Source organism: Sardina pilchardus, chromosome 16 (genome assembly GCF_963854185.1).
Source record: "Sardina pilchardus chromosome 16, fSarPil1.1, whole genome shotgun sequence".
Taxonomy (NCBI): domain Eukaryota; kingdom Metazoa; phylum Chordata; class Actinopteri; order Clupeiformes; family Clupeidae; genus Sardina; species Sardina pilchardus.
In genome coordinates this window covers 19,472,971-19,485,479 of record NC_085009.1, presented here as the reverse complement: position 1 = coordinate 19,485,479, position 12,509 = coordinate 19,472,971, and the positions used below count along the sequence as shown (strand labels likewise).

Here is a 12,509-nt window from a genome sequence, read left to right as displayed (position 1 = left end):
CACCAAGGACTAAACTACAGGTAGGATTTTGGTTATTTCTCAGAAAGACACATACTAAATATTTTTGAAAGACATTATACTCTATATTACTTTCGAATTATCAATTTTTAATTTTTGGATAATATTTTTAACATATAGAAAAAAATACTTAATTACTCAAGTTGATAAACTCACCCGTATGGTTTAGTTTTAATACTATTTTATTCTTGATCACTTATATGTAATGAATGTATTGATTAATCATACATTTAAGTTTGTGGAAATTGTTGTATACAGACATATGTAGGCTATACATATATATATGAATTCATTCCTTAATTGCTATTTTTTTGTGGTGGTGTATTAACCATCTCTTTCTTATTTCAGACAAACTGATACAAATGGCCGTCCAAATACTGTCCATAGGTCAGTGATATTTCTTGACCACTTTTTAATGTATTAACGTAATATCTCTGATTCATTAGATTAAGGTATAGGAAAATGTGTTATAATACTAATGTGTTCTACACAGTTGGAAACATTGTATATGCAACAGTTTCACTAGGCTATTTTGATAAGCATAGTAGGGCTAAAACTTGTGCCTTGACCTATCTCAATTAGACCAAGTTGTCTAACTCCAGTTGTCAATACTTTGATTGACATTATCTGGTCAATGTGCTCTACATTGAAGCTTGTCCCCTATTTCGTCCTGTTATATTTCTTCATTTCCATCAATAAGGTTACTAACTGATTACTTCTGTACAGGTTTCGTCCTGCTACTACTGTGCTATCCCATCAATGGTTTACCAAGCCGGCCCAACTCCAACATTGAGTTCTACAGCGACGTAGAGCAGTCACACCTCTTGCTGAGAGAGAGAAGCTCTCACACTGCGTTTGACTCCAGACACAATGGTCACACAGAGAATGGGCTGCTTGAGGAAGATTCTGAATTCATGTTGGTCACCCCAACAAGCAAGTCCGGCCCCAGAATTGAATTGCGTGCCCTTGCCTCAAAGGAGGAAGGCCTATCTGCCAAGAAGAAGTCTTCAGACAGCCTGTCACGATTTCTGCGGGAAACTGTAGAGGAGGGTTCAGGCCAATCAGAAGGTAACCAATCAAATATTTCTATACAAGTAAGCTAAGGTGTTAATTTCCTCAGGTACCTGAGTGGATTTTCAGTTTTTAATCTCATTATTCTGTTTGTGTTTATTTGACTGAAAATGCAAAAAAAATGCACACTCATGAAAGTGAAAAATCACACTGAAATCACTCGTTGATTTTTCAGACACAACAACGGCAACAACAGCAGCAGCAGCAACAACAACAACAGCATCTCCAATAACCACTCCACGTTACATAGTTGCAATGACCTTTGCGATGACCAGAACCTACATTGCTGATTACAACAACCCTCAAACTCAAGCTTACCAGACGCTGGTTGCTTCCATTGTTACCTGGGTAAGGCTAATTTACAAATACTGTTTCAGTCTCTTCAAGGCATTTGATTCACCTAAAATACAAAACATGAGTTACATTTGAGAATAATAACACATGCAATCATTTTTATAATAAGACAGATGTCTGTAATGCCGTAAGACTGGCTTTGTTGCCACTGTAGTCTAATGATAATTCTGTGTTCCACAGTCGGAACCAATCTACAAAGCGAAGTATGGGTCAAGGTTCTTCCGAGTTGCTGTCAAGTCGCTGAGGTAAGTTAGGCCCAATTCATTTTCTCCAACAACCAGTTATTTTGCATAGAGCAATGACCATGGCAATGGTCAAAGTCGAGCGTTAAACAAACACGTTCATAATGTCTTTCTTTTTTCTCTTTTTCTAAACAGGGCCGTGACCCGCTATCGCGCAGACAACACAGAGGCAGAGATAGATGTGGAGTTTGATCAGTCTGTGCCAGATATTGTCCCTGAGACAACGGAGGTGCTCCAGCAACTGCAAGAAGCGGCCAGCCCCGCCGACCTGTCTGTGGATACAAGCACCATCTCCGTTCTCCGTGAGTTTAACTCGTTTTTCAACAAAGCTAACTATCAAGCGACAGACCAGATCTGTTATCTGTTTTATTTCATTTGATGCTCACACACAGACACACACACACACACATACACACACAAACACACACACACACACACACACACACACACACACACACACATATATATAGTACACACACACACACACACACACACGCACACACACACACAGACACAGACACAGACACAGACACACACACACACACACACACACAGTCACTTACCACAGGTTCTTTTGTGTGTATTTTTTTCCACAGATGAGCCAAAGGTGATGGCCAATGTTCAGTTCACTACCACCAATGGGACTACTTCTACCGTTACGCTGGCCGCTGTCAACTCAACTGCCTACCGTGACACAACATCCAGAATTAAATCCGAGGTAAGTGTGATAATAAAGTTATGTGAAAATAGGAGATTGCATTGATTATACACTGTTTGTCTGGCAAAGGAAGGAGTTAGTTAAGTCTAAATATAAAGTATAGAGGTTACATACTGTAGGCCAATACATTATCAAAATCATCACTATAATAAGTACACGTTTAAGTCATTCTAACTCTATTCTAGTCTATAGTCAGTTGTCGCTTGCAGTCTGAATGAAGCTTAACTGTTGTTTCCCCTTTTCAGTTGGAGCCCTTCTTTCTGGAAGATTACTCTACAAACTTTGTCTCTTTGAACCCCACAACATATGCGTAAGTATGTTTTAATAATCTTTTATTGATATTGTATATAGATATGCTATCCCCAAAATATACACAGGCAACACTTATGAACCCAGTATCCATGAATCATTATGAACACATTCATTAGGGTGCTATAAAGCATTCATAACACCCCTCATAATTATTAGTATACGTTTATATGTAACTTCTGCACACAGTCATGACTGCATTGCTTAAGTTATATGCTATTGAAATATCACAATGCTTATTCTACAATACTGCAACCCAGAGAGTAGTCATAGACATTTTAGTGACAATCCTTACAATTATAATACATTGGGTTACTTTATAATCCCTAATGAATGTGTTCATAATCCTTTATGGATACAGAGTGTCATCACTAAACAAGTAAAAACAAAAAACTAACACTAGTATCAATGTTATTTTGACATGTATGTTCTAAATTCATTTTCAAATAAATATCCCATTGAATTGTACTTGGCTACTACTCGTGTCAACTCATCAAGAGAAACCTTATTAATTCACCACTGTTTTCGTCCACAGTGATGGGACAGTTTTCGCGAACTCCTATGTGACCCAGTCAAACCTGTACTTCACATACAACGCTACATTGCCAAGTGCAACCGCCATATACAACACCATGGTGCGAGCAGCAGCAAGTGGCAACCTGACTATTAACATTGTCTCTGTGAATGGCACAGGTGAGTTTATTTGAGCACTACATCCAATCCAATCATTTCTTTACTGACAGCCATCGCTAATGTCTTTGTGAGTGCTACAGTATATGGAGATATTGAGTGCCAGCGGTCTAGATTTCTAATATGACTGCATCTCTTTTTTGTGATCCAATGCTTGTTGTCAAAGAATTTTCATCTTATCCAGTATTGCCCTGCCTAAACCATTAACGGTGTTATTACATCACAGTCTTTTCTGTCCTAATATGAGGACGAATGACATTTTGAGTTAATCTGGGGTGTTGTCCACCTAACATTGTTTCTGTCTCGCCCTGCAGCCGTCAGCTCAGGAAGCATCACCAGCAGGATCAGTCTTGGAACCACCTTCAGCCTGACCCTTCTGGCCGTCATTGCCACGCAGTCCTGGTAGACGCCCAGCCCCCCCCCACCCCCCCAATCAACTCCACATGAAGGAAATGTTTCCACCTTTGATGGGCATTGCATGAACATTTGCACAGCCCTGACTGAATGAAGACCTGGAAACAAAAGAAAAGGTCTTACAATGAATGGACTTTGTTTTTTATTGAAATAACCAATGGTAGGACTGTATGGTTATGTAGTGTGAACAATGCAATGTTATCTATTTATAACGTTATTTTTCTATTTATTTATTGGATGTAGCATATCAATTGTGAGGAGTATGTATTATGTTGGAGCAAGAGAGAATGTGTATGGTGTCTGTATGTGAGTGAGTGTGTGTGTGTGTGCGTGTGTGTGTGTGTATGTGTGTGTGTGTGTGTGTGTGTGTGTGTGTGTGTGTGTGTGTGTGTGTGTGTGTGTGTGTGTGTGTGTGTGTGTGTTGTGTGTGTGTCTTTGTATTTATTTAAGTTTATATGTTGCACTTTAGCCAGTTTCCATATGTTTTATAGAGGTTTATTATGGTCATGTGATCAATAGAAAATGCCTGGTGCACTTTCAGGTCTCTGACAGAAATATGTGTATAATGAAATAAAAATATGAATGCAAGAGCAAAATGATGCAGCTTTCCCACCCGTGCATTTTTTCCCACACATACAGTACTCTATAGCCACTTTCAGATAGACGTGTATTTCCACAATGTTCACAAACTTTTATTTGGCAGGATTTTTTTTTGTTGTGCTGTCTGAATTCATATGTCTGTATATCTGCCTCCTGCCGACCTAGTCATGTTTCTGTAATGTTGCCGCCACAGCTACCATGTGAATGCAATCGCGGAAAAAATCTGCACTTGCCAGTGATGATCAAGGGAAACGGCTGCATGCAGCATTCAGTTTGTATCAGTGTGTACAGGGATACTGCAAAGACAAAGGGTGCTGGTATTAAAGGAAAAGGAAAGAAGCAAAGGAGTCTTGATGGGAAAACACAGCATTAACACTAGACCTGCACAGAAATAAGTAATCATGGCTTGAAAGCAGAGGACATTGGCCAAACTGCCAATTAAGGTATTAAAGGGTGACTAGAACTGGAGCTAGATAGCTAGGTCTGTTTGAGATAGGTCATGGCATAAGACTTAAGTCTCCTGCTTATCAAAAGTAGCAAAACTGTAGCACATATATTTTCCCAATTGTGCAGAACACATATTTTTAGCAATTAAAATTGTCAGCTAAATGGTCTGTGAATGAACTGGTGATGACATTAGCTCTGTGTCACAGCAAGAGGTCATCTTGATTTTTTTCTCTCTGCACTCACAACTGAGTACACAAGGGTGTAAAAAGCACGTAACGGAACTGAATGAAGTGGTTTGGCTGGATTGTAGGAATGCCCTAAGAACAGCTCCAGGCTATTCAAAACGAATGTGTTCTGGGAGGTTGCCAATGCCATTGAACCATACAGTAGATAAGTTCAATGTCTTTAATGGTAACACAGAGATAAGTAACAAAAGGAAAATCTTTCTGTGTATTTCTGACTTAAGCAATATTAACACTTTTATTATTGTAACACTTTTTTCTATATCATGATTAAATGGATCAGAAATACTACATTATTGAATTAAAAAGATCACTGACTTATGACAGCATATAGAAGCCATTTGTCTGAAATTAGAAAGAGATGGTTAATACACCACAATAATGCATCTATATATCGGCCATATCTTCGGTCATAGTAGACAATTGACCTCTGAAGTTCGCTTACAAAAAAGCTACCATCTTTGCCCAAATAAGGAAAGGACATGTTTTCTATGGGAAAGTAACATGAGCATTTTCAATTATTGCATCTTTTAAATTGTCGCGGGGATGATGACTTTGAAAATGTAGACGTTTATCGCTACACCGTTTTGTCCACTGCCTTCTAGTGGATACTGTGATCTTCGGTAGGTGAAGACGGCACACTTTGATCTTTACTACCCCAGAGTGTAGCGTATGTTGTGTATGGTGTCTTAAGCTGATGGGATCTTGAATATCCCCTTGGGGATCAATAAAGTATCTAGGCTATCTCTATCAGAGCTAACTTACAATGCAACTTGCCATATGCAGTTAGCCTCAATTAACTTCCGGATCTCCTTGTATGGGCAAAGATGGCAGGTTTGGGTCCTTTTTGTAGGCGAACTTCAGAGGTCTATAGCCAAGCCCCTAGCTTGACCTATATCTATTTGATAAATTGAACAATAAAACCCTCCCTGATGAATATAAAAATGCAGGTATTTAGCGGCTATATACTGTATTCATAGAGCTTTTTATGTTTGTTTGTTTTCTTTTATTTTGATTTTTGAAAGGAGGAAGATTTTTTTTAAAAAAACAATATATATTTTCTTATTTTGCTCTCTATATTTAAAATGTATTTTTTAAACACTTGAAAGAATTGTAAAAACATACTATATGTAACTACTATATAATACTATCAACATATTATAGACAATTAGCAAGTAACCTCTTTTAGCCTGCTCTAACTAGCAGCACAAGCTATGCATAAAACTTAATTTCACAAACTTAGAGTACAGATAAAAAAAAAACTCACACAAACACACACAAGGAAAAATGAATGCCCAGAGTAAAAAAAGCTTTACAGTATGTCCCATACTTTGACCAGTACAAAAAGTTCAGTTGCTGCTCTAAATAAAAGATAGAAATGGAACTTGAAATTGGGTGGGTGGACTATATATTTTATCTCAATGAAACAGTTTCTGGTTTATTGGCCGTCATGTAACACTGTCACACAATACAAACACATGGGAGTGGTTGGCAGCATACCACTTGTTTGTGTTTTTCTGAGCTATTCATTGTCATATGATCCACTGTTTTACGATTCAGTTGCGTCACACGCCTCACCCTGCTGAATGCATCCAGGGATGCCGCCAGAAATCTTGGGTCCCATGAAAGATTTAAATTTAGGACTCCCTTAGAATCTCACTAACCCCCCCCCCCACCCCTGAATGCGTCCACTTTCTAGATAGATAGATAGATAGATAGATAGATAGATACTTTATTGATCCCCAAGGGGAAATTCAAGAAAGGTGTTCAAGAAATTCTAAAGGTGTTCCAAAGTGTTACAGTACCTGTTGAAAGGTGTTGTTGTGATAGTCTGCAATGACAAGCTTAACTGGACTGTGTAAATAACTATGCTGTATGGGTGTGGATGAACAGAGTGACAAGACAGCCACCACGTCACTCAGAACCTGCTGATGTAATTAGACTGCGCAAAGACACAAAAGATGACCAAAAGAGGACCAAAATAGAACAAGTCTGACGAACATTGATGATGGGCAGAGAGCATCTTTTTGTGTGAGATGGAGTACTAAATGGCCAGTATCCTCACCTCCTCATTCAGACAACTCGGACACTCAGAGAGGACGACAGGGCCACATACTCATTGGCCTATTGACAAAAAGGATTTTTCACCCAAGGACTAAACTACAGGTAGGATTTTGGTTATTTCTCAGAAAGACACATACTTAATATTTTTGAAAGACATTATACTTTATATTACTTTCGAATGATCAATTTTTAATTTGTGGATGAAGATATTTAACAAAAAAATACTTAATTACTCAAGTTGATAAACTCACCCGAATGGTTTAGTTTTAATACTATTTTATTCTTGATCACTTATATTTAATGAATGTATTGATTAATCATACATTTAAGTTTGTGGAAATTGTTGTATATACAGACATATGTAGGCTATACATATATATATATATATATATATATATATATATATATGAATTCATTCCTTAATTGCTATTTTTTTTATTGTGGTGTATTAACCATCTCTTTCTTATTTCAGACAAACTGATACAAATGGCCGTCCAAATACTGTCCATAGGTCAGTGATATTTCTTGACCACTTTTTAATGTATTAACGTAGTATCTCTGATCCATTAGATTATGGTATAGGAAAATGTCTTTAATAATAATAATAATAATGTGTTCTACACAGTTGGAAACATTATATGCAACAGTTTCACTAGGCTATTTTGATAAGCATAGTAGGGCTAAAACTTGTGCCTTGACCTATCTCAATTAGACCAAGTTGTCTAACTCCAGTGCTCAATACTTTGATTGACATTATCTGGTCAATGTGCTCTACATTGAAGCTTGTCCCCTATTTCGTCCTGTTATATTTCTTCATTTCCATCAATAAGGTTACTAACTGATTACTTCTGTACAGGTTTCGTCCTGCTACTACTGTGCCATCCCATCAATGGTTTACCAAGCCGCCCCAACTCCAACATTGAGTTCAACAGCGACGTAGAGCAGTCACACCTCTTGCTGAGAGAGAGAAGCTCTCACACAGCGTTTGACTCCAGACACAATGGTCACACAGAAAATGGGCTGCTTGAGGAAGATTCTGAATTCATGTTGGTCACCCCAACAAGCAAGTCCGGCCCCAGAATTGAATTGCGTGCCCTTGCCTCAAAGGAGGAAGGCCTATCTGCCAAGAAGAAGTCTTCAGACAGCCTGTCACGATTTCTGCGGGAAACTGTAGAGGAGGGTTCAGGCCAATCAGAAGGTAACCAATCAAATATTTCTATACAAGTAAGCTAAGGTGTTAATTTCCTCAGGTACCTGAGTGGATTTTCAGTTTTTAATCTCATTATTCTGTTTGTGTTTATTTGACTGAAAATGCAAAAAAAATGCACACTCATGAAAGTGAAAAATCACACTGAAATCACTCGTTGATTTTTCAGACACAACAACGGCAACAACAGCAGCAGCAGCAACAACAACAACAGCATCTCCAATAACCACTCCACGTTACATAGTTGCAATGACCTTTGCGATGACCAGAACCTACATTGCTGATTACAACAACCCTCAAACTCAAGCTTACCAGACGCTGGTTGCTTCCATTGTTACCTGGGTAAGGCTAATTTACAAATACTGTTTCAGTCTCTTCAAGGCATTTGATTCACCTAAAATACAAAACATGAGTTACATTTGAGAATAATAACACATGCAATCATTTTTATAATAAGACAGATGTCTGTAATGCCGTAAGACTGGCTTTGTTGCCACTGTAGTCTAATGATAATTCTGTGTTCCACAGTCGGAACCAATCTACAAAGCGAAGTATGGGTCAAGGTTCTTCCGAGTTGCTGTCAAGTCGCTGAGGTAAGTTAGGCCCAATTCATTTTCTCCAACAACCAGTTATTTTGCATAGAGCAATGACCATGGCAATGGTCAAAGTCGAGCGTTAAACAAACACGTTCATAATGTCTTTCTTTTTTCTCTTTTTCTAAACAGGGCCGTGACCCGCTATCGCGCAGACAACACAGAGGCAGAGATAGATGTGGAGTTTGATCAGTCTGTGCCAGATATTGTCCCTGAGACAACGGAGGTGCTCCAGCAACTGCAAGAAGCGGCCAGCCCCGCCGACCTGTCTGTGGATACAAGCACCATCTCCGTTCTCCGTGAGTTTAACTCGTTTTTCAACAAAGCTAACTATCAAGCGACAGACCAGATCTGTTATCTGTTTTATTTCATTTGATGCTCACACACAGACACACACACACACATACACACACAAACACACACACACACACACACACACACACACACACACACACATATATATAGTACACACACACACACACACACACGCACACACACACAGACACAGACACAGACACAGACACACACACACACACACACAGTCACTTACCACAGGTTCTTTTGTGTGTATTTTTTTCCACAGATGAGCCAAAGGTGATGGCCAATGTTCAGTTCACTACCACCAATGGGACTACTTCTACCGTTACGCTGGCCGCTGTCAACTCAACTGCCTACCGTGACACAACATCCAGAATTAAATCCGAGGTAAGTGTGATAATAAAGTTATGTGAAAATAGGAGATTGCATTGATTATACACTGTTTGTCTGGCAAAGGAAGGAGTTAGTTAAGTCTAAATATAAAGTATAGAGGTTACATACTGTAGGCCAATACATTATCAAAATCCTCATTATAATAAGTACACGTTTAAGTCATTCTAACTCTATTCTAGTCTATAGTCAGTTGTCGCTTGCAGTCTGAATGAAGCTTAACTGTTGTTTCCCCTTTTCAGTTGGAGCCCTTCTTTCTGGAAGATTACTCTACAAACTTTGTCTCTTTGAACCCCACAACATATGCGTAAGTATGTTTTAATAATCTTTTATTGATATTGTATATAGATATGCTATCCCCAAAATATACACAGGCAACACTTATGAACCCAGTATCCATGAATCATTATGAATCATTATGAATCATTATGAATCAATAGGGTGCTATAAAGCATTCATAACACCCCTCATAATTATTAGTATACGTTTATATGTAACTTCTGCACACAGTCATGACTGCATTGCTTAAGTTATATGCTATTGAAATATCACAATGCTTATTCTACAATACTGCAACCCAGAGAGTAGTCATAGACATTTTAGTGACAATCCTTACAATTATAATACATTGGGTTACTTTATAATCCTTAATGAATGTGTTCATAATCCTTTATGGATACAGAGTGTCATCACTAAACAAGTAAAAACAAAAAACTAACACTAGTATCAATGTTATTTTGACATGTATGTTCTAAATTCATTTTCAAATAAATATCCCATTGAATTGTACTTGGCTACTACTCGTGTCAACTCATCAAGAGAAACCTTATTAATTCACCACTGTTTTCTTCCACAGTGATGGGACAGTTTTCGCAAACTCCTATGTGACCCAGTCAAACCTGTACTTCACATACAACGCTACATTGCCAAGTGCAACCGCCATATACAACACCATGGTGCGAGCAGCAGCAAGTGGCAACCTGACTATTAACATTGTCTCTGTGAATGGCACAGGTGAGTTTATTTGAGCACTACATCCAATCCAATCATTTCTTGACAGCCATCGCTAATGTCTTTGTGAGTGCTATATGGAGATATTGAGTGCCAGCGGTCTAGATTTCTAATGTGACTGCACCTCTATTTTGTGATCCAATTCTTGTTGTCAAAGAATTTTCATCTTATCCAGTATTGCCCTGCCTAAATCATTAACGGGTGTTATTACATCACAGTCTTTTCTGTCCTAATATGAGGACGAATGACATTTTGAGTTAATCTGGGGTGTTGTCCACCTAACATTGTTTCTGTCTCGCCCTGCAGCCGTCAGCTCAGGAGGCATCACCAGCAGGATCAGTCTAGGAACCACCTTCAGCCTGACCCTTCTGGCCGTCATTGCCACGCAGTCCTGGTAGACGCCCAGTCCCCCCCCACCCCCCCAATCAACTCCACATGAAGGAAATGTTTCCACCTTTGATGGGCATTGCATGAACATTTGCACAACCCTGACTGAATGAAGACCTGGAAACACAAGAAAAGGTCTTACAATGAATGGACTTTGTTTTTATTGCAATAACCTATGGTAGGACTGTATGGTTATGTAGCGTGAACAATGCAATGTGATCTATTTATAACATTATTTTTCTATTTATTTATTGGATATAGCATATCAATTGTGAGGAGTATATGTTGGAATAAGAGATAATGTGTATGGTGTCTGTATGTGAGGGTTTGTGTGTGTGTGTTTGTTTGTGTGTGTGTCTTTGTATTTATTTAAGTTTACTGTATCTGTTACACTTTAACCAGTTTCTATATGTTGTATAGAGGTTTTTTATGGTCATGTGATCAATAGAAAATGCCTGGTGCACTTTCAGGTCTCTGACAGAAATATGTGTATAATAAAATAAAAATATGAATGCAAGAGCAAAATGATGCAGCTTTCTCACCAGTGCATTTTATCCCACACATACAGTACTCTATAGCCGCTTTCAGACAGACGTATATTTCCGCAATGTTCACAAACTTTTTATGGCAGGATTTTTTTGTTGTTGTGCTGTCTGAATTCATATGTCTGTATATCTACCTCCTGCCGACCTAGTCATGTTTCTGTAATGTTGCCGCCACAGCTAATATGTGAATGCAATCGCGGAAAAAATCCGCACTTGCCAGTGATGATCAGGGGAAGTATTATGTGTGGGCGAAGCACTGCTGCTTGGGTGGAGTGATTTGCATGCATGACCAGAAATGCATCATTGTCCCCCCCATCTCTCCCTGATTTTGTGGGGAAATTCCCAGTACTTGGACGACGCTTTAGCTGCTAAATGTGTACTGGGGTTGTTGCTGTTGTCCGACTGGCTACACTTTCAAGAAATGGAGATATTGAGGCCCCATCACACTGCACACGGCCTGCGCTTTGAAACCCATTACTCTCAATGGTTTCAGCGCGCAAGAACTGGTCATTTTTGCTGCTTTGCCGCTCTTGTGCGTACCGCGGTCAAAGTTGGAATATGTTGAACTTTGACCGCGGCGCGCTGTAAGTCAATGGTCTTTTGTGCGGAGCCCAGCAGTAACCACAAGAAAAATCGTTAGAACGTTACCTCAACCAAGAGCAACCTAGCGGTGAGCGCAACGCATGCCGTGTGCAATGTGATGGTCCCTTTACAAGGATGGTCTTTACAAAGATTTTACATGTTTTGGGCTTTTTATGCCTTTATTATGACAGGACAGTGGAGAAGAGACAGGAAGTGAGTGGGGAAAGAGTCAGGGTGGGATCCGGAAAGGACCATGGGGTGGGAGTCGAACTCGAGACGCCGGCGTATGGTGTGGGTGCCCCAGCCA

At 39.1% G+C, this 12,509-nt stretch overlaps 2 protein-coding genes across 2 annotated transcripts; both read left to right on the top strand.

Annotated features, from left to right (window-relative positions):
- Positions 1–342: 342 nt before the first annotated feature.
- On the top strand, positions 343–4,147 carry LOC134060400 (uncharacterized). Its single transcript, XM_062517099.1, has 9 exons — positions 343–405; positions 745–1,086; positions 1,265–1,437; positions 1,624–1,688; positions 1,821–1,987; positions 2,282–2,403; positions 2,649–2,713; positions 3,248–3,405; positions 3,717–4,147. The coding sequence occupies exons 1-9, from the start codon at positions 381–383 to the stop codon at positions 3,806–3,808; spliced, it is 1,209 nt and encodes a 402-aa protein (XP_062373083.1). The 5' UTR covers positions 343–380; the 3' UTR covers positions 3,809–4,147.
- Positions 4,148–7,187: 3,040 nt separating this feature from the next.
- LOC134059927 (uncharacterized) lies at positions 7,188–11,558 on the top strand. The gene is made up of 10 exons (XM_062516478.1): positions 7,188–7,271; positions 7,642–7,680; positions 8,026–8,367; positions 8,546–8,718; positions 8,905–8,969; positions 9,102–9,268; positions 9,553–9,674; positions 9,920–9,984; positions 10,534–10,691; positions 10,995–11,558. Exons 2-10 carry the CDS (start codon positions 7,656–7,658, stop codon positions 11,084–11,086), a joined length of 1,209 nt encoding a protein of 402 aa, XP_062372462.1. The 5' UTR covers positions 7,188–7,271; positions 7,642–7,655; the 3' UTR covers positions 11,087–11,558.
- The last annotated feature ends 951 nt before the right edge of the window (positions 11,559–12,509 follow it).